Source organism: Leucoraja erinacea, chromosome 14 (assembly GCF_028641065.1).
Source record: "Leucoraja erinacea ecotype New England chromosome 14, Leri_hhj_1, whole genome shotgun sequence".
NCBI classification, from domain to species: domain Eukaryota; kingdom Metazoa; phylum Chordata; class Chondrichthyes; order Rajiformes; family Rajidae; genus Leucoraja; species Leucoraja erinaceus.
Genome location: NC_073390.1, coordinates 22322732 through 22345516, shown reverse-complemented (window position 1 = coordinate 22345516; position 22785 = coordinate 22322732). Strand labels below are relative to the sequence as shown.

The following is a 22785-nucleotide window of genomic DNA, read 5'->3' as shown; positions in this document are numbered from 1 at the left end:
GTTTTCTCTTACACTCAAAAGAATACAGGTTCGTAGGTTAATTGATTTTGGTATAAATTGCCTGAGGATACTGCTAGTGTACAGGGTGGTCGCTGGTAACATTGTACCTCTAAACAAAACTAAACTCAACCTGTTTATATTGATATATCCACTGAGACACCTTGAAACATATCACACACCATATTTATATAGACACATCCATTGAAACACTATCACTCGCTTCATTTATGTAGGCAAATCCATCAAGGGGTCCATCATAGACCACACCGATATAGACATATCATTAAACTGGAATGAGTGCAGAGAAGATTTAGGTGGATGTTGCCAGGACTCGATGGCCTGAGCTATAGGGAGAGGTTTGAGAGGCTAGGATTCTATTCCGTTTGAGTGCCGGGGTGATCACAGGTGTGTGCAATCATGAGAGCAATTGATAAGGTGAATGCACAGTCTTTTACTGAGAGTACGAGAATCAAGAACCAGTGGACAGAGGTTTAAGGTGAGACGGGAAGGATTTGAAAGAAACCGAAGGGGAACCTTTTCACTCAAGGAACAAGCTGCCAAAGGAAGGTACTATAACAGCATTTAAAAGGCACTTAGGACAGGTACATGGATAGGAAAGGTTTAAAGGGCTACAAGCCAAACCTGGGCAAATGGGACTAACTTAGAAGGGGCGTCTGTCGGAATGGACAAGTCGGGCTGAAGGGCCTGTTCCCGCACAGTATCTATAAACTAAACTTGACTCCTTAGAGTGAATCACCCAGCACACAAACAGGCCCTTCGGCCCACTGAGTTTGCGCTGACCAGTGATCACCCCTGTATACTAGCAGTATTCTACACTCTAGGGACAATTTACAACTTTATCAAAGCCAATTGACCTACAAACCTGCACGTCTTTCGAGTGTGGGCGGAAACCGGAGCACCCAGAGAAAACCCACGCAGGTCACGGGGCGAAAGTGCAAACTCCGTACCGACACCACCTGTAGTCAGGATCGAATCCAGGTGACAAGCGCTGTATGGCAGCAACTCTACCACTGCCCCACTGTTCTGAGGCAGCTGATTCCTTGCATGACCTAATTTAGAAGCAGCGGTCATCCCTGTGCGGGTCACACCTGTGTCCGTGCAGGGGAAGCAGTTTTAACTGCCCACTGGGACTATTCGCCCTCCATCCACACTTCACTGCCTCAGCAAGGCTGCCAGCATAATCATGGATGATCATCCAAGTCTCCCGTACCCTCCATACCCCCTTATCCCCTTAGCCACAAGGGCCCCCCCCCCCCAATGAACCCCCCCCCCCCCTCCCACTCTCAGGCAAGAGGCACAAAAGTGTGAAAATGCACACCTCCAGATTCAGGGACAATTTCATCCCAGCTGTTATCAGGCAACTGAACCATCCTATCACCAACTAGAGAGCAGTCCTGACCTCCCATCTAACTCAAATGAGTCCCTCGGATTATCTATAATCGGACATTATTGGACCAAACGTTTTGGTTAGTTTATTGGCACATATACCGTAGTACAGTGAAAAGCTTGTGTTGTGTGCTAACCACAGTGGAAAAACAATCCATCATTACAATTGAGCCATCCACAGTGTACAGCTGCAGAATAAAAGAAATAACCTGAATAGCGTTTAGTGCAAGATAAAGTCCACAAAGTCTGATCAAAAATTATTCCCTTTATCCTGCATCTGTATATTGTAATCATGAATTGTCTTTCCACTGACTGGATAAGCATGCAACAACAAGCGTTTCACTGCACCTTGGTACACGTGACAATAAACTAAACTAAGCTGGTATAATGGAAGGATTCACAAAGGTGAAGTACTCACGGAGAGTCGGCCCCGAAGACCATCTCCACCTTCTCGCCGGCGTGGTTGCTGACCATGGTGAGGCGGAAGAGGTAGTTGACGGAACACTGGCGGGAGTACAACATGCCTGACGCCGTCTTCATGGGCGACAGGTTCAGCTCCTCGGCCTCGCAGGTCTCCGCCTGGAGCTGGCACCTCATGGCGTAGTCCGTCACGCTGTAACTCTCCTCGCTGTGGGGGACGGCATAACAACATCAGTCTGAGTACTGAAGCTGGGAGGTCATGTCACAGTTGTACAAAACATTGATGTGGCCACACTTAAGAGCAGTATGCTCAGCCATGGTCCCCGTGTTACAGGAAGGATGTTGTCAAGCTGGAAATGTTTCAGAGAATAATGCAAGGATGTTGCCAGGACTCGAGGGCCTGAGGTTCCTGCAGGGAGAGTTTGGGCAGGCTGGGACTCTTATTCCTTGGAACGCAGGAAGATGAGGGATCTCGTAGAGGTGTAGAAAATCATGAGAGGAATAGATTGGGTAAATGCTTAATTGGCTTCTGTAAATTGTATAGGATAGAATGCGTGTACGGGTGAGTACTAGTCCGCATGGACTCAGTGGGCCAAAGGGCCTGTTTCCATGCAGTATCTTGAAAACTTTCTTGACACCATTACATCTGCTCTCCACCCCTAGTGCCCTGAGTCACTGCAGCAACATCCCTGAGAAATGCAGAATGTCATAGCTCAAGATCCTGTAACACCCCCTCACCATCGCAAGCTGCTTTCAATCAACGCCCATCTGTTTATGCTTCCGCACTCTTAAATCAGTCTTAATGGGCTGAAGAGCCATCCAGCCAGTTGGCATGAGATCAGGCCTATAGCCAGAGACCATTCAAACTGAAATTACATTTTGTTTTTGTTTAGAGATACAACAAGAAACAGGCCTTTCAGCTCACCGAGTCCGCGCCGACCATCGATCACTCGTTCACACTAGTTCCAGGTTATCCCGCGTTCTCATCTACTCCCTACACACTATGGGGGCAATTTACAAAGTCCAATTCATCTACAAACCTGCACGTCTTTGGGAAGTGGGAGGAAACCGGAGCAACCGGAGAAAGCCCACGTGGTCACAGGGTGAACATGTAAACTCCACACAGACAGCACCCTAAGTCAGGATTTTGATAGAGACCCAGAGACCCGAGTTCAACCCTGACCTCAGGTGCTGTCTATTCGGACTTTGTACGTTCTCGCTTGGGTTTTCTCCTAGTGTGTAGGATAGAACCAGTGTACGGACGATCACAGGTCAGTATGGACCCGGTGAGCCGAAGGGTCTGTTTCCACTGTAGGTGGACATTGCCTATGCAACTACCCATCAATGCATCTACTAATTTCATAGATGGACTTAGGGAGGGGCAATACAAGCTGTAGAAACAAGGAACTGCAGATGCTTGTTTACACAAAAGGACAAAGTGCTGGAGTAACTCAGCGGGTCAGCGATTAGCTTGCATCTGTAAACTGAGGATGGCTGAATTGTAACATGTATAGGCTTTTTGCTGACTGGATAGCACACCACAAAATAGCTCTTCACTGTACCTCGGCGAATATAACAAAACTAAACTAAACATCTTGGCTAATCCTTCAACTAATTTGGTTTTAATTTTGGAGATACAATAATAAAATTTGTCATTAAAAAAATAAGACACAAGAGACTACAAAAGCTGGAAAACCGACCAAAAACAGTTCTTCAGTCTGAAGAAATGTCCTGACCTGAAAACGTTGTCTATCCATTCCCTCCACAGATGCTGCCTGACCCACTGATTTGTTTATTGCTCAAGTAAAGAAACAATTGCTCATTGATAAACAGTATTGACCTTTGCAGTAATTCCTCACATAACTGCAAACTCAACAAACTTGTTTCTCAGGAATCCTTTCAGTGGCATCGGGACCTGCAGTTGGTGAAGAGGTTGCCTCCAAGGAACAGGAGTGTCATCCCACCTTGTGCGGACTGGAACATTCTCGTTTTCACACCTTACCCTTCCATATCTTTATGTCTCCCTCTTCCTTGACTCAGTCTGAAGAACAATCTGGACCCCAAATGTCACCCATGCCTTCTATCCAGAGATGCTGCCCGTCCTGTTGAGTCACTCCAGCATTTTGTTTTCATTTCGACATCTCGTGCAGCTGATCTTAGCTCGCTACTACAGCCATGTGTGCTTCCACATTACAGGCCTCTGATACTTAAGGTGCACAAATGTTGCTCCTATGTAGCTGTGCACCTCAATATTTAACAAGACGAAACCAGGGATAACGAGTTACCCAAAAGACTATCCTTGCGGTAGTCCCTTGGTTTAGTACTTGGAAAGTTAGCTTTTCTTTAGTAGGAGTATGGACAATGATACTGTTGTAACAAAAGTCTCACATTCAACATACTCCACAAGCAACAGATTGGGAAACTCTTGTAATAGAACATATCTTGTTTGAGAAAAGCTGCTTTCTTTATGTTTAACCATTGTGGCACTGTGGCTACTTGTCTAAGGTCACCGGATATAAGCGGACATGAGCTTATCGTTTCATTAAGTCTCTTCTAGATCTTGGAAAGCTCACAAGAGGAAGATGTGGAATCTGGGCAAATCCTTTACTTTTACAGTCGTTTAGCGATACAGCGTGGAAACAGGCTCTTCGGCCCATTGAATCCGCGACGACCAGCAATCACCCCATACACTAGCACTATCCTATACACTAGGGACAATCTACAATTTTATCAAAGCCAATTAACCTACAAACCTGTGTGTCTTTTGGAGTGTGCATGGAAACCGGAGCACCCGGAGAAAACCCACGCGCTCACAGGGAAAACGTACAAACTCCGGACAGACAGCACCTGTGGTCAGGATCGAACCCGGGTCTCTGGCGCTGTAAGGCAGCAGCTCCACCGTTGCGCCACCGTGTGGCCACTAATCCCACTACGTTCTCTCCACACCCCTGCCTGAGTTGCTGCACCAGAAACGCACTCACCCTGTTCCACACCCCGTAACAAACTATTGAGAAGTTTCAACTAAGTTTCAACAAAGTGCTGGAGTAAGGGTAGCACAGTGCACCACTGGTAGAGCCACTGCCTCACAGCACAGCACGAGACCCTGGTTCAATCCTGACCTTGGCTGCTGACTATGTAGAGTTTGCACGTTCTCCCTGTGACTGCGTGGGTTTCTTCCGGGTGCTCTAGTTTCCTCCCAAATCCCAAAGATGCACAGGTTTGTAGGTTAATTGGCCCTCTATAAATTAGCCCTGGTGTGCAGGGAGTGGATGAGAAAGTGGGATAACATAGAACTAGTGTGAATGGGTGATCGATGGCTGGCTTGGTGGGCCAAAGGGCCCATTTCCATGCTGTATTCCTAAACCAAAAGCAAAACTCAGCGGGTCAGGCAGCATCACTGGTGAACATGGACAGGTGACATTTCAAGTTGGGACCCTTCTTCTGATCAGCATCTGCAATTCTTTGGTTCTCTATTACGGAGTTTATATGGCTTTTAAAGTGTAGCTGGAAACCATTAAATGCCGCAGTGTTGTTTTAATAAGCAACCAAAAAAAAAAAAAATCTACACAATCTTTCATCACCCTTGCTCTGGAATTGTTTAGTGTGATTTTCCAGTTTAACAAAACACAGCCTTGTTTTCGACAATTCAGTGCTATCCCTAGTGTCTTTTCCCTGCTGTTAAATTCTTCTGACTGTCTCTGTGACCTCTTCATTCCATTGCCATTGCACCACCAGTGTGCCTTGGATGTTGCTCTGCTCTGCTCTGCATGAGAGGATATGGCATCTTTCTACATCCAGAGTAACTGCTGCCAATGTACAGCCCCGCATTATACTTTAGTTTAGTTTATTGTCACGCATACTAAGGTGCAGTGAAAAGCTTGTTGTTGCGTGTTTTCCAGTCAGCGGAAAGACTATACATGATTATGGTCAAGCTGTCCGCAGTGTACAGATCCATGATGGGCCATAGAGGGAGTGCAGAGACGGTTCACCAGACTGATTCCTGGGATGTCAGGACTGTCTTATGAAGAAAGACTGGATAGACTTGGTTTATACTCTCTAGAATTTAGAAGATTGAGAGGGGATCTTATAGAAACTTACAAATTCTTAAGGGGTTGGACAGGCTAGATGCAGTAGGAAGATTGTTCCCGATGTTAGTGAAGTCCAGGACAAGGGGTCACAGCTTAAGGATAAGGGGGAAATCCTTTAAAACCGAGATGTGAAGAACTTTTTTCACACAGAGAGTGGTGAATCTCTGGAACTCTCTGCCACAGAGGGTAGTTGAGGCCAGTTCATTGGCTATATTTAAGAGGGAGTTAGATGTGGCCCTTGTGGCTAAGGGGATCAGGGGGTATGGAGAGAAGGCAGGTACGGGATACTGAGTTGGATGATCAGCCATGATCATATTGAATGGCGGTGCAGGCTCGAAGGGCCGAATGGCCTACTCCTGCACCTAATTTCTATGTTTCTATGTTTCTATGAAGGGAATAACGTTTAGTGCAAAGTAAAGTCCAGTAAAGACTGATTAATGATAGTCCGAGGGTCTCCAATGAGGTAGATAGTTGCTCAGAAGCACTCTGTAGATGTTGATAAGATGGTTCAGTTGCCTGATAACAGCTGGGAAGAAACTGTCCCTGAATCTGGAGGCATGTACTTCTATACATCTTGCCTGATGGCAGAGGGGAGGATGGGGGTGAGACTGGTCTTTGATTATGCTGGTGGACTTTCCGAGGCAGCGTGAAGTGTAGATGGAATTAATGGAAGGGAGGTTTTTCCGTGCGATGGTCTGGGCTTCATCCCCAATTCTCTGCATTATACTTCTAACCGCATTTTAAAAGTATCATGTTCACTGTAAAGAACTTGGAATGTCCTAAATGGAGCTACTATAAAGCCTCAGAATACATAGAACATAAAAAAAAGACAATGCTGCAGTAACTCAGCTGGTCAGGCTGCAAATCTGGAGAACACGGATAGATGACCATGGGATGGTACAGCACTGCGGGGGGAACTGGAGCACCCGGAGAAAACCCACGCGGTCACAGGGAGAATGTACAAACTCTATACAGACAGCACCCACAGTCAGGATTGAACCCGTGTCTCTGGTGCTGTAAGGCAGCAACTCTACTGCTGCGCCACCATGTCGCCCTTATCAATTCCAGGGAAAATTCCATTGTAATGAGGTAAGTAGGAGAATCGGGACTGGACGCTAGCTCATGGAAGAACCGTTCAGAAGTCTGATAACAGTGGGAAGAAGCTGTTCCCAAGTCTGGTGGTGCGCGCTTTCAAGATTCAGTATCCTCTGCCAGATGGGAGCAGGAAGAAGGAGGAATGACCGGGGTAGCAAAATGACAAGTCTTTTCCAAGACAGCGTGAAGTGTAGACAAGTCAGTGGGTGGGAGTCTGGTCTGTGTGATGGTCTGGGTTACATTCACAGCTCTCTGCAATTTCTTTTGGTATTAGAGCTTTCCCAACCAAACATATGCTTTCTATGGTGCATCGGTTTGAATGTATAAACATCTATTTTAGTAACAAACTAACAACCACCCTCCCTCTTTGTTCTCCCCCCCACTCTTCCCTGGGCCCCACCTGGACATGCACCCATATTTCCCATTCTCCCAGTACCCCTTTTCCCCTTCCCCTTCCAACTCCAACATTCCACTGGCCTCACATTTCACACCTCTTCTCTCCTTATCTCACACCCTCTTGTCTCCTTTCCATCTTTTGCCTCTGTCTATCAATCCCCGTCAACAATACCCACCTATCACTTGCCTGGCTTTATCCTGCTCCAACCTCTCCTCCAGCCTCCCCTCCCCCCCCCCCCCCCAATACAACCAGTTTGATGGAGGGTCCTGACATGAAACGTCACCTGTCCATGTGTTTTCAGAGATGCTGCTTGACCCATTGAGTTAATGCATGTGTATAGGTTAGTAATAGAAAAGGACACAAAGTTCTGGAGTAACTCAGCGTGTCAGGCAGCATCTCTGAAGAAGGGTCCCAACCCGATACGTCACCTATCCATGTTCCCTTCCAAAGATACTGCCTGAGCATATTGACTGGTAGCATCGTAGCCTGGTTTGGCAACTCGGAACGAAGAAGATTGCAAAAAAGTGGTGGACACTGCACTGACCTCCCCACCATCGAAGGGATCTACAGGAGTGGCTGCCTCAAAAAGGCATCCAGCATCGTGAGAGACCCACACCACCCTGGCCACACTCTCATTTCACTCCTGCCATTTGGAAGAAGGTACATGAGCGTGAAAACTGTAACGTCCAGGTTCAGGAGCAGCTTCTTCCCTATAGCCATCATGCTATTAAACACTACAACCTCCAAATAAGCTCTGAACTACATAGACTTGGGGACATTATTTTTGACTTTGCACTACTATTGTCTATTTATTTATCTGTTTTTTTTTAATATACTAAACTTTTTTCGTGTTTATTATGGTTCTTACTGCGTATTGTGTTTACATATATGTTGTGCTACTGCAAGTAGGAATTTCATTATTTCATTTCAGGATATGTGACAATAAAACATTCTTGGCCCACTGAGTTACTCCAGCACTTTGTGTCTTTTTGTGTAAACCAGCATCTGCAGTTCCTTGTTTCTACTTTCTACTTCAGTAATGCAGGGAGTAAGTGAGGCAATGGAACTCACTGCTCTTTATACCCGTGTCAGGATTTCAGTTTAACTTGTTATATTAGAAAAGCAGTCCTTCGAACTGTGAAGTATTCCCTCAGCACTGAATAATTCTAAGCTCTGGACAGGGTCTTGAACTCATAACTGTCTGGCTCAGAGCTAAGAGTGTGAGTCAACAGAGTCCCAGCCAAGGACTGGGGCTGTTGTTGACTTGACTTGCTGGGAGTATTCCCGTCCCCAATCAGAGAATTTAACATTTTCATTTTGGACATTGATATTCAGCCGTATATTGTGAACCTTCCACTGAAATATGTTGTGAGTGTGGATTTATCGGAGGTACAGCGGCGCAGCAGCAGAGGATGCTATTTGTATGGAGTTTGCACGTTCTCCCAGTGACCTCGTAGATTTTCACCGGGTGCTCAGATTTCCTCTCCAACCCCAGAAATGTGCGGGTCAATTGGCTTCTGTAAAGTGTCCCTAGTGTACAGGATAGAACTGGCGTACGGGAGATCGCTGGTCGGCGCCGACTCAGTGGGCTGAAGGAACTGTTTCCACTCTGTATCTGTAAACTAGACCAAACTACGGGTGCTGTCTGTACGGAGTTTGTACGTTCTCCCTGTGACCACGTGGGTTTTCTCCAGGTGCTCCGGTTTCCTCCGCATCCCAGAGATGTTCAGGTTTGTCGGTAAATTGGCCCCCTGTGGATTGTCTGCCGTGTGTGGGATAGAACCAGTGTACGGGTGATCATTAAGTCAACGGAGGGCTCCCCAGCGACTCGTGGTGCTGAAGGGCTCACCCAAGATGGCGCCCATGCCAGGCGACTCTAGCGTGCTGGTCCCAGAAGTGGATCTGCAATCACGCATTACAATCGCTTCACTCTTTTAAACCTCTAATCCAAGAGCAGCATTACTACTTACTGTGGATGGCAGAACCTGAAGTCAGGATCAAACCCGGTTCTCTGGCGCCGTGAGGCAGCGGCTCCACCCGCTGCGCCACCCCGCCACTCACTGACACATTTGGGGTAGATCACAGCGGCTAATAAACCTACCACACCGCACGTCTTCGGGATGTGGGAGGAAATCATATGCTTCACCCTTCACTTCCATGCTCATTGAAAATCCATCTACCTCTGCCTTTAAAACATTCCCACTGCTCTGTGTGGAAGAGTACGTCTGTCTCCCACGTACTGTGCAAGAGTATTTGTTACAGTTTTAGGCACCACTAGTCTGTAATTAAGAGCAACAAACAAGAGCACAAACATCAGGCTGCTGTCAGAGTCCTGGAAACCATCTGGCTCTGATCAATGCTGGTCATTTACTGCTGCCGCAACCACTGTAAACAGTCCAGGCAGCAGAGCAGAATTCCCCTCCATCAGCTTGGCTATTAGGGGCTTAACAAGTCAGAAACACTTACACACTCCCTGCATTTTCTACCCACCTCTCTAGTCTTTAATTTAGAGATACAGCATGGAAACAAATCGGCGCTGACTGGCGATCACCCCATACACTAACATTATCCTACACACTTGGGACAATTTACAATTTTTACCGAAGACAATTAACCTACAAACCTGTAAGTCTTCGAAGCGTGGGAGGAAACTGGAGCTCCCAGAGAAAACCCACGCAGGTCATGGGAAGAACGTACAAACTCCATACAGATAGCAGTATAGTCAGGATGGAACCTGGGTCTCTAGTGCTGTAAGGCAGCAACTCTACCGCTGTGCCACCATGTCACTCCTCTTCACATGATTTGAGTTGTAAAGAGGGCCTATGGTGTGCTTGCCTTCATTGATCGGGGCTTTGAGTACAGGAGCCAGGAAGTCGTTTTTCCAGCTCTATGGGACTTTGGCCAGGCCGCTTTGGAATATCGTGTTCAGTTATGGTCGCCGCATTACAGGAAGGACGTAGAGGCTTGGGGGAAGGTGCAGGCGACGTTTACCAGATTGATGTAACTGCAGATCTATTCAAGGAACAAGGAACTGCAGATGCTGGTTTACACAAAATGCTGGAGTAACACAGGCAGCATCTCTGGAGTCATAGAGTCGTACAGTATGGAAACAGTCCCTTTGGCCCAACTTGTCCATGCCGACTCACATGCCCAATCTACACTAGTCCCACTTACCTGTGTTTGGCCCATATCCTACTAAGCCTATCCTATCCATGTATCCATCTAAATGCTTCTTAAACATTCTGATAGTACCTGCCTCAACTACCCCCTCCGACAGCTCGTTCCATACACCCCCCACCCTGAGTGTGAAAACGCTGCCCCTCAGGTTCCTAATAAATGTCCCCCACCTCACCTATGTCCTTTGGTTCTCGATTCCACTATGAGCAAGATACTCTGTGCGTCCACCTGATCTATTTCTCTCATGAACGTGTGAGAAAGGGAGAGGGGTGGGACTCACCTTTTCTTCTTTGTCACAATGAGGACGTCGTTGAACAGGAAGAAGTAGACTTGCTGCCGGGATGTCCGCTTGGAAAAAATCCCTGTGTCCTCGACAAAGCCGATCAGCTCACCCCTCTTGGACAGCCAGCGCGAAGAGGAGACCAGGGGAAAGGGCTGGGGAGAGAAAAGGTCAGGCATCAGGAGGCAAAAGATAAAATGTATCTTATGGAAACGTATAACCTTATAGAAGTGCACAAAATCATGAGAGGAATAGATCTGTAGTAAACGAGCACTCTTGCCCAGAGCAGGAGAATTGAGAACCAGAGGACATAGGTTTAAAGTGAGTGGGGAATGATTTAATAGGAACCTGAGGGCTAACCTTTTCAGACAGAGGGTGGTGGGTGTATGGAATGAGCTGCCAGAGGAGGTAGTTGATGCAGGTACTATCCAAACATTCAAGGGATATTTTCCAATGTTCTATAGTTTCGCGATCAGTTCCTGTAGGGTAACTAATGTTATCCCACTCTTTAAGAAGGGCGGAAGAAAGAAAACAGGGAATTATAGACCAGTTAGCCTGACATCGGTGGTGGGGAAGATGCTGGAGTCAATAATAAATGATGAAATTGTGGCACATCTCGAGAGCAGTAGCAGGATCTATGCAAGTCAGCATGGATTTACGAAGGGGAAATCATGCTTGACTAATCTTCTGGAATTTTTTGAGGATGTAACCAGGATAATGGACAAGGGAGAGCCAGTGAATGTAGTGTACCTGGACTTTACAAAAGCATTTGATAAGGTCCAACATAGGAGATTAGTGGGCAAAATTAGAGCACATGGTATTGGGTGTAGGGTGCTGACATGGATAGAAAATTGGTTGGCAGACAGAAAACAAAGGGTAAGAATTAACGGGTCCCTTTCAGAATGACAGGCAGTGACTAGTGAGGTACCGCAAGGCTCGGTGCTGGGACTGCAACTATTTACAATATATATTCATGAATTGGATGAAGGGATTAAAAGTAACATTAGCAAATTTGCAGATGACACAAAGCTAGGTGGCAGTGTGAACTGTGAGGAGAATGCTATGAGGATGCAGGGTGACTTGGGCAGCTTGGGTGAGTGGGCGGATGCATGGCAGATGCAGTTTAATGCGGATAAATGTGAGGTTATCCACTTTGGTGGCAAAAACAGGAAGGCATATTATTACCTAAATGGTGTCAAGTTGCGAAATGGGCAAGTACAACGGGATCCTTGTTCATCAGTCACAGAAGGTAAGCAGACAGGGACAGCAGGCAGTGAAGAAAGCGAATGACATGTTGGCCTTCATAACAAGAGGAGTATAGGAGCAAAGAGGTCCCCGGGTCCCCCTGAAAATGTGGCGTCTAAGCTGGGTGAGATCTTTATCTCATAGGGACTTCCACGCCGATCGGCGGGTCGAATTTGCACCTTGCGGCTGGGACTATGGAACTCTGGCCCAACCAGAGCCGGCGGATCCATTCCTATAGCCGACTTCCGAGGCCAATTTTGCAGGCCGGTATCTCGGCCTTCACCTCTGCTGATCTGGCAAAACGGATAATATGGCAAAGCTCTAGAACCAAGGGTGCCAGAAAATCGGTGGTGGACCTGTATATGGAGTCATAGAGAGATACAGCAGAGAAACAGGCCCTTTGGCCCATCAACTCCATGCTCATCATCTAACACCCATTACTTCCAAGCCAGAAGACTACAGAAGGATATTGGCCAAACATGGGCAAATTGGACTAGTTTAGATGGGGGCCTCTTGGTCGTCGTTGATGGGTTGGGCCGCAGGGTCTGTTTCCATACTGTATGACTCTATGACAGGTTCAGAGGGTCAGGAGCATCTGAGGAGGGAAGTTGACAGACAACATTTACAGTTTGGGCCTTTTCATAGACTGAAGTATGGTCCCGACCCAAAACGTCACTCATTGATGACCATTGGCGGCCATTTCCCTCCACAGCTACACAGTGCTTAACCCACTGAGTTCCTCCAACATTTTGTGTTTTTGCTCAAGATTAGGGCAGCACGGCAGCCCAGCCATAGTTGTGGTTGATTTATATGCTAATTGGCTCTAGTAAAATTCTGAATTGTCCCTGGTGTGTGTTTGATAGTGCTAGTATACGGGGTGATCGCTGGTCGGCGCAGACTCATTGTGCCGAAGGGCCTGTTCTGGCGTTATATTTCTAAACTAAACTAAATTTCAGCATCTGTAGTCACTTGTGTTGTCATCATTTTCGACATAGAACTTAAAGCAGCAGAAAAATGACACTTCCAGGATAAAGTCTCCTTCTGCAAAACCTTTGGCTCCACCTTTTAAGTCGGGGCTCATCACATGAAGTAACAGTGGGTAATGAGGCACATTTATGAATGGGAGTCTTCAATCACTCTTTGATACGATGGCAAGAATGCAGCCATTTCAATGGGAGCTGTTTACACCAGCATGCAACTTGAACTCAGCGCTCATTTCCTTTTCTGGACTGCCAGAAAGCAACAGTGTGGATGCACAGCAAGCTTCTGACCCCCTGACATCTCGAGGTCCAGAGAAGGGCCCCATTGTAGCACCAAGAAGATCAATGGCAGTCTGTACTCTGTCAATGTGGCCTAGAAGGATCCGAGCTCATTGACCTCGTTTATTTTCCTTCCTCCTTAAACCGTTAATGGTTTAAAAAAAAAAAAAGATTGGCAGAAAGGCGGCACACAATGGTGCAGCGGTAGAGCTGCTGCCTTACAGCGCCAGAGACCGAGGTTCAATCCTGACCTCGGGTGGTACCTGTGCAGGGTTTGTACGTTCTCCCTGTGATCACGTGGCTTTTCTTCGGGTGCTCTGGTTTCCTCCCACATTCTAAAGATGTGAAGGTTTGTGGGTCAATTGGCCTCTGTAAATTGCCGCATAGTGTGTAGGATGCGAAAGTGTGATGTCACAGAACTAGTGTACAGGTCTGTGTGGCCTTGGTAGGCCGAAGAGCCTGTTTCCATACTGTATCTCTAAACTTAAGAGTACAGCATAGGAATGGGTCCTTCGGAGCACGATTGCCTTGCCGAACATGATGCCAAGTTAAACTAATCTCTTCTGCCTGCATTTGGTACAGATCCCTCCATTCCCTGCAATATCCACCTGCCTATCTGAAAGCCTCTTAATGCCCGTGTGCCACTTAGGAAACCTGAACGGAAACCTCTGGAGACTTTGCGCCCCACCCAAGGTTTCCGTGCGGTTCCCGGAGGTTTTTGTCAGTCTCCCTACCTGCTTCCACTATCTGCAACCTCCAGCAACCACCTGCAACCTCCGGGAACCGCACGGAAACCTTGGGTGGGGCGCAAAGTCTCCAGTGGTTTCCGTTCAGGTTTCCTAAGTGGGACAGGGGCATAAACATCATATTGTACCTGCCTCAACCCTTAAGCCTGGCAGTGTATTCCAGGCACTCACCACCTTCTGTGTAAAAAGAAGCTGCCCCGCACATCTCCTTTCAACTTTGCCCCTCTCATGTTAAAGCTATGCCCTTCAATCTTTGATATTTTACCCTTGGAAAAGGGATCTGACTGTCTACACCGTCTATCTCTCTCATCATTTCACATACTTCTCTCAGCTCTCTCTGCAACCTCTGGCGCGCAAGAGAAAACAATCCGTCCGTCCTGTCCCTATGGCCGATGTCTCCTAATCCAGGCAGCATTCTGGTAAACCTCCTCCGCACCCTCTCCAAATAATGAATCATATTTTCTCACACGAGCCAGTTTGTGAGCACTGGCTTCATTAATAGTAATCTGGCATTGGTGGAGTTTGCAACATTCACAAAACTTCGGCAAGCTGTTGCAAAGTGGGAGGCTGCTGAGAGAGCCAGGATTAGAAGGACAACGCAGCAGTGGGAATGAAGACGAAGATTAATCATCAATTAAGAGACTGCGTGCTGTGTGAGTCAGTGCAGCTCAGATGTGGGCACGCTTGCCTGTGAGATAGAATATAGTGCGAGCTTCCTTTAGAAGAATGAGGGGGGAGTTACATTGAAACTTACCGGATAGTGAAAGGCCTGTGTAGGGTGGATGTTTCCACTAGGGGGAGCGTCTTGGACCAGAGGGCACAACCTCCGAATAAAAGGACGTGCCTTTAGAAAGCAGATGAGGTGGAATTTCTTTGGTCAAAGGATGGTGAATCTATGGAATTCATAGTCAAAACGGCAGTGGATATTTTTAAAGTGGAGATTGACTGGTTCTTGATTAGGAAGGGCGTCAAAGATTACAGGTGAATGGGGTTGAGAGGGACAGATAGATCAGCCATGATTGGATGGTGGAATAGACTCAATGGGCCAAATGTTTAATTCTACTCCCATGTCTAGGAGTAGATGAGTAATGACATTTTGGTCGGAACCCTTCTTCAGACCTCTCTTCCTTTTCTCCAGAGATACTGCCTGACCCGCTGAGTTACTCCAGCATTTTTAATCTATTTTAGGTGACAATTCATCTCCGGCCTTTGTCCACCCATCTGCCAATCAACCCCCCACATCTGTATCCACCTATCACTCACCAGACTTTGTCCTGCTTTCTCCTCTCTTCCAGCTTTCCCTCCCCCCCCCCCCCCCCCCCCACTGCAATAGTCTGATCAAATGTCCCGACCCAAAACATCATCTATCCATGTTCTCCAGAAAGCTGCCTGACTCACAGAGTTACACCAGCACTTTGTGTCTTCTTTTGTAAACTGCATCTGCAGTTCCTCGTGTCTCCATAATGGAATGAACCATTGCTGGCTCCAGCAACTTCACTCAGGGACAATGTAAGGCAGGTACCTTTATTCTGAACTCCAGCTGAGTGTTGATGGTGTACATCATCTCTGTCCTTTCCATCCGCCGAGCCCCTTCATTACACTGACGTACCAGCTAACAGGGAGCAGAGGGCACAAGGTTACTTTTGTGCTGGTACAACTTTAATGCTGAAGTTCATGTTCATAAGCATCGGAGCAGAATTACGCCATTCGGCCCATTGAGTCTACCCCACCATTCAATCATGGCTGATCTATTTCCCTCTCAATCCCATTCTCCTGCTTTCTTCCAATAATCTTTCACTTTCTCTCTTCCTTACTCTCTCTCTCCCTTTCTCCCTCTCTCCCTTTCTCCCTCTCTCCTCTCTCTCTCTCTCCTCTCTCTCTCTCTCTCTCTCTTCTCTCTCTCCCTTTCTCCCTCTCTCTCTCTCTCTCTCTCTCTCTCTCTCTCTCTCCCTCTCTCTCTCTCTCTCCCTCTCTCTCTCTCCCTTTCTCTCTCTCTCTCCTTCCCTCTCTCTCTCTCCACCTTTCTCTCTCTCTCTCTCTCTCTCTCTCTCTCTCTCTTCTCTCTCTCTCTCTCTCTCTCTCTCTCTCTCTCTCTCTCTCTCTCTCTCTCTCTCTCTCTCTCTCTCTCTATCTTTCCCTCTCTCTCTCTGTACAAATGCTGCCTGACCTGCTGAGTATTTCCAGCATTTGTTGTTTTTCACGCGGGTTCATCCACCTTCCGTGTCCCACCCAGAAACAGTGGCACACCCCACTGAATGTTGCTGCACCTGTCCCACCACATTGCAGGTTAATTTAGGAACCGCTGTGTGAAAGATGACACTAAACTTCCTTTCCATACAAAGGTATTTAAGAGCAATGACATCATCACAATGTTATGAAAAGCATGCACTCCATGTTCTATTTACACTACTCGATACTCTTGAAATCGCTCCACAAACTCCACACAGTGACACCCGTGAACCGGGGTCTCTGGTGCTGTGAGGAAGCAACACTACCAGATGCGCTGCGTAAGAGGAAAGCAAATTTTATTTTAGTTCAGAGATACAGCATAGAAACAGGCCCTTCCATCACTCTGTCCTGGTGATGTAATTTAATTTAGTTTAGTTTAGTTTAGAGATACAGCATGGAAACAGGCTCTTTGTCCACCAAGTCCATGCCGACCCTCTATTCTCCATTCAAACTAGTTCTATATAGTTCTATATAGTCAACAGAGAGTGCAGCAACATAATTTTAGTTTTAGTAGTAAATATACAGCATGCTTTACAGAGAACACGCTGAATTAGGTCATTCAGCCCATCGCATCTACTCCACCATTCAATCTTGACAGATCTATCTTTCCCTCTCAACCCCATTCTCCTGACTTCCCCCCCGTAACCTTTGACATCATCACTATTTAAATATCTGTCAAACTCAACCTTAAAAAAACCCACTGACGTAGCCTCCACAGTCGACTGTAACAATGAATTCCACTGATTCATCACCCTCACCTTACTAACTGACTGCAATGCTTTCTTTGCGCAGTCATACTCGGGCGCGTCCTTGGGAGTTTTCTGGCAAATAGTCTGTGAAGAAAAGATCAAGGTATGAAACCATCTGAGCAATGATAATTACTGCAAATCAGGAAATCATTTTGTTTTAATACAGGAGTCCAACAGAGGCCAACAATTATGGGCCCAGAGATACTTCTCCAGTACTGCTCTAGTAATCTGAAGGTCTGAGTTCAAATCCCAGAACCATACTTCTGGAATTTTAATATTTTTGACTTGTTAAGAGACACACTGTGGGAACGGGCCCTTCGGCCCACCGAGTTCGTGCCGACCAGCAATCACCCCGTAAACTAGCACTATCCTACACACTAGGGACAGTTTACAATTTACAGAAACCAATTAAACCTACAAACCCGCACGTCTTTGGAGCGTGGGAGAAAACTGGAGCACCCGGAGAAAACATATGCGGTCACAGGGAGAACGTGCAAACTCCATACAGACAGCGCCGTATTCAGGATCGAACCCAGGTCTATGGTGGTGTGAGGCAGCAACTCTACCGCTGCGCAACTGTGCCGCCCCATTACCCACTCTTCGCTGATTCCACAACAATCTAGTTGATTGACTGACACCAGATTTTAAATGGGAATCGAGTTTTTTCACATGGACTTGAGGGGAGAATATTGTGTGTTCTTTTTAAGTGTATCGCTGCTGGCAAATTCATTTCACTGCACCTTCGGGTGCATGTGACGAATAAAATTGACTTTGATTTTTGTCTTTGAATACTTCAGCTACTCCTTACATCCATCAGTAGAGGCAAGCGAGTTACTCTCTGCATGGGCAGAATGAGGAACGAGATCATGGGCAGGTTCCTGCAGTCAGGGTGGGCTTCGATCTTCATCAGGATCTCCTTGAAGCTCGGATTTGTATTTCTGTCGGTGAAAAGTAAGAAAAGTCACAACTGAGAGGAGAAGAGAAGACCCATCACGGCAACAGCAAGAAAACAGATCGCATCTTAGAACTCCAGCACGAATTGCAGCACGGTTAGAGTGGTTAAGAAGGCGTATGAGTAATGGAGTCATACAGCATAGAAACAGGCCCTTTGGCCCAACTCACCCATGCTGACCAAGAAGCCCCATCTATGTTAGACCCACCTGCCCATTTTTGTCCCATATCCCTCTAAACCTTGCCTATCCATGTCCCTATCCAAATGTATTTTAAATGTTGTCATAGTGATCCAAGTATTGTATGCTTGCCTTCATTGGTCAGGGTATTGAGTATAAGAGTCAGGAAGCCATGAAGATAAGACACAAAATGCTGGTGTAACTCAGCGGGTCAGGCAGCATCTCTGGAAAATAAGAACAGGTGATGTTTCGGGTCGGAACTCTTCTTCAGACTGATAGTAGAGGTGCGCAGAGGTGAGAAAAGACGGGAAGGGTGGAGGTTTTCCTGAGGAAGTCATGAGGCAGCAGCTTTATAGGACTTTGGCTAGGCTGCATTTGGAGCATTGCATGCGGTTTTAGGCGCCCCCATTAAGATGTGGAGGCTTTGGCGAGAGGTTTACCAGAATGATGCCTGGATTAGAGGGGATTAGTAATAAGGGGAGGTTGGACAGACTTGGATTGTTTTCTCTGGAACGCTGGGAATTGAGGGGGTACCTGACAGACGTATATAAAATTATGTTAGAGTAGACATTGAAAGTGTAGACAGTCAAAACCTTTTTTTCCCAGGACCGACATATAGACAATAGGTGCGCAGGAGTAGGCCATTCGGCCCTTCGAGCCAGCATCACTATTCAATGTGATATCAAATACTAGAGTTGATAACTATAAGGAGAGAGGGACAAGGTTTAAAGGAAACATGCGGGGCAAATGTTTTACACAGAGGGCGGTGGGTGCATGGAACACACTGCCAGAGGCAGATACAATAATGGCATTTAAGAGGCTTTAAGAAAGGTGGATGGATGTATAGGGAATGGGTGGATGTGGACCATGTGCAAGCAGAAGAGATTAGTTTAGCTTGGCATCATGCTTGGCCCAGATATTGTTTTGAAACGCTGTATGTCTCAGCTCATTGGCATCAGACACCATCTACTGAGCATTACATTTTAGGTTGATCTATTCCTCTCATGGTTTTGTACACCTCTATAAGATCACCTCTCATCCTTCTGCCCTCCAAGGAATTACATCCTCGTAAATCTTCTCCGCACCCTTTCCAGCTTGACAACATATTTCCTATAAGTTGGTGTCGAAAACGGAACACAATACTCTTAAGTGCGGCCACACCAACATCTCATACAACTGCAACATGACTGTATATCTGTAGAGATATTCACTACTTCCGTTCTCCACCCCAATACCATTAAGGCCTCACTTAACATTTGCTTATTGGTTCCTCTTTAACAAATATCAACAGTGCGATACAAAGTTCTGGAGTAACTCAACGGGTCAGGCAGCATCTCTGGAGAACATGGACAGGTGATGTTTCGGGTGGAGCCCTTCGTCAAACTGAAACATCTGACCCGAAACTAAAATCCTGTACAAAATCTTGAGAGGATAAGGTCAGGTAGACACACATAGTCTCTTGCCCAGAGTAGGGGAATCAAGAACCATAGGATTTAGGTTTAGGATGAGAGGGGAGAGATTTAATAAAAACCTCAGGGAGAACTTTTTCTCGCAAAGGGTGGTGGGTATATGGAATGAGCTGCCATAGGAGGTGGTTGAAGCAGGTACTATCAAAACATTTAAGAGACATTTAGACAGGTACATGAATAGGATAGGTTTAGAGGGATATGGGCCAAACACGGGCAGGTGGAACTAGTGTAGATGGGACAAGCTGGCCGGTGTGGGAAAGTTAGGCAGAAGGGTTTGTTTCCTTGCTGTAAGACTCTATGTCTAAAACCCAAATTGTCACCTATTCCTTTTTCTCCAGAGATGCTGCATGACCTGCTGAGGTACTCCAGCATTTTGTGTCTACGTTTGGTGTAAACCAGTATCTGCAGTTCCTTCCTTAACAACAGGAAGGGAGGGATCACAATGGGCTAGGAGACACACTCACAGGAGCTTCTGGAGAGTGCGTTGCTGGTAGACCTCGTTGGAGCAGTACGTCACGTAGGGTTCGAAGGTGGAGACGGCATGCTTCTCCATGATGTCGCTGATGTCCTCAATCACTGCATCTTGCTGATGCCTGGCTTCAAGTTCCTTGAAGAACCTGTCAAAGGAGCAGCACAGTAAGCCTCAGATTCACTGGCAATGAGCTGCCGGAGTTGGTGCATGTACTGCAACAACATTTACACTTTAGAGATACAGCGCGGCAACAGACTCTACGGCCCACCGCGCCGACCAATGATCACCCTGTACAATAGCGCTTTCTTACACACTAGGGACAATTTTCCAACTTGACAATTGGAATGTGGGAGGAAACCGGAGCACCCGGAGAAAACTCACGCAGTCACAGGGAGAATGTACAAACTCTGTACAGATAGCACCTCTAGTCAGAATCGAACCCAGGTCTGGAACCCCTGCCTCAGAAAAGCCTCAACTTCATGAAAAATGCCCCACCCGTCATTCCTTCTTTTCCCCGCTCCCATCAGGCAGAAGATACAGAAGCTTGTAAGCGCACACCACCAGGCTCAGGAACACCTTCTTCTCCTATATCACCAGGATTTTGAACGGTCCTTCCATAACCTAGCATACTGTCCGATTCACCTCTATCTACCCCATTGCAGACATTGGACTTTGTCTCTGGGCCTGATGCGCTACAATGCTGAGAACTATATTCTGCACTCTGTATCTTTTGAGTTTTACGATTACATTTATGTACTGTTTGGACAGCATGCAAACCAAAACCTTTCACTGTACATCAGTACACATGACAATAACAAACCTAAATCTAAAATATGTTAGGAAGGAACTGCAGATGCTGGTTTACACCAAAGACCGCAAAATGCTGGAGTAATTCAGCAGGACAGGCAGCATCTCTGGATAGAAGCAATGGGTGACGTTATGGGTCGAGACCCTTCTTCGGACCTCTTCTTGCACCTTTGCAGAGATGTTGCCTGCTCCAGCATTATGTGTACATCTAAACCTAGAATATCTTTTCCAGGTCATGTGTTTTCATATTTTTATTATTTTATACGATTTTTTAACAAAACAGAACAAAACAAAATAAAAACTGAAAAAGCCAACAGGGAAAAAAAAAGGAAGGGAAAAAAAAAAATTATAATAAAAAAAAAAAATAATAATAAAACAAAGCCGCCAGACATAACAGTATTGGTACAATCCACATGGTGCTACACAGTCATGCATTGCAAAGGCAGAAGTAAAGGTCACAGGACTACATCACTGCAGATAATATAAAAAATTATGAAATGATTGGACTTTGAGATGGTTGATAAATGGTCCCCAAACACTTAAAAAGTTGTTTGGTACCTTGGAGCTGTAGAAGTGTATCCTTTCCATCTGTATGATTATTATCATTTCATTGAGCCATTTTTCGAAGCAGGGGGGTGTAGATGATTTCCAGTCTGTTAGGATCATTTTCTTGGCTGCCACCATACCAAGCATCAGTGCTTGTTGTTCTTCAGACGTGAAGTACAAAGCAGTCTCTGAGCATCCAAAAAGTGCCAGTTCTGGATCAGGGAGATGTTGCCTGCTCCAGCATTATGTGTACATCTAAACCTAGAATATCTTTTCCAGGTCATAAAGTTGCTTGTCATTCATCCCGTGGACCAGGAGTAGGAGAGGTTGAAGGATATGGTGATGGACGCTGGATAAAGGGTCGGTAAGAAGAACTGGGAGGGTCTTACCTTCCGCACCCTTGAGGTTGGCTGTGGGTGGTACCCCGCCCCCCCCCCCCCCCACGGAACAAGGGCTGAAGGGGGCCGTGCAAGAAGAGGGACCACGGTTTGTAGGACGACCACGATGGGCTGCATCTGGGACTGCAAAATGGTGCCAAAGTGGCGTCTCTTGCATGTGGACACAGTGGGCTGTTCCGTACATTCTGTACTAACCGTGGGATTGTGTTTATTTTGTATGGTGATCGTCTTGCTGAGCTGAGCTTGCTGGTTAGCACACAACAAAAGCTTTTCACTGTACCTGGGTACACGTGACAATAATCTACACTGAGACAGTGTTTCACTGTACCTTCGTGCACGAGATAATAAACAAACCATTGATTAGTGATGAACATCCTTTCCCCAACCTCACACCTCCCCCACCCTTATCCAAACACCACGCCAGTCGCTTCTCCACGGAGGCTTTTTTATTGTGATGTTAACAAAGCTAACCTTCCAAAGTTTACTTGTGAAACTGAAACTGTGAGCAGCCCCTTGCCATTCATAGAAATGTTCACACCTCTGAAACAAAAGGCACAGCTTTGCAAAACACACAATTATTTTAATCTGTCTATTCCACTCAATGAAACCTTACTCCCCCGATATATCTCTTTGCGAGTGTTAAGCTTCTATTTTGTTTGGTTTTCTTTGGCCAGTTCTTAAAGACTGTGAGAGGGATAATCTTTAAAGGAGAGGTAGATACAAGGAACTGCCGATGCTGATTTACATTTTAAAAAGACACCAAGTACTGGGAGTAACTCACCAGATCAGGCAGTTTTCCTGGAGAACATGGATAGGTACAGTTTCAGGTCAGGACTATTCTTCGGACTGCCAGCAAATTGCCAAAGTTTAA

At 46.4% G+C, this 22785-nt stretch overlaps 1 protein-coding gene across 3 annotated transcripts in view; it reads right to left on the bottom strand.

Moving 5' to 3' along the window:
• The window catches only part of LOC129703381 (rho guanine nucleotide exchange factor 26-like), a 77143-nt gene that overhangs the window by 9459 nt on the left and 44899 nt on the right, over nucleotides 1-22785 (bottom strand). For 2 of the 3 annotated variants that reach the window (XM_055645763.1, XM_055645765.1), the window contains 6 exons: nucleotides 20156-20308; nucleotides 17901-18030; nucleotides 17102-17176; nucleotides 15637-15726; nucleotides 10865-11019; nucleotides 1826-2035 (listed from right to left, as the gene is read on the bottom strand). In XM_055645763.1, coding sequence (XP_055501738.1) covers nucleotides 1826-2035; nucleotides 10865-11019; nucleotides 15637-15726; nucleotides 17102-17176; nucleotides 17901-18030; nucleotides 20156-20308 — 813 coding nt within the window. The remainder of the gene's footprint in view (nucleotides 1-1825; nucleotides 2036-10864; nucleotides 11020-15636; nucleotides 15727-17101; nucleotides 17177-17900; nucleotides 18031-20155; nucleotides 20309-22785) is intronic. The other variant, XM_055645764.1, reaches the window with a different exon arrangement.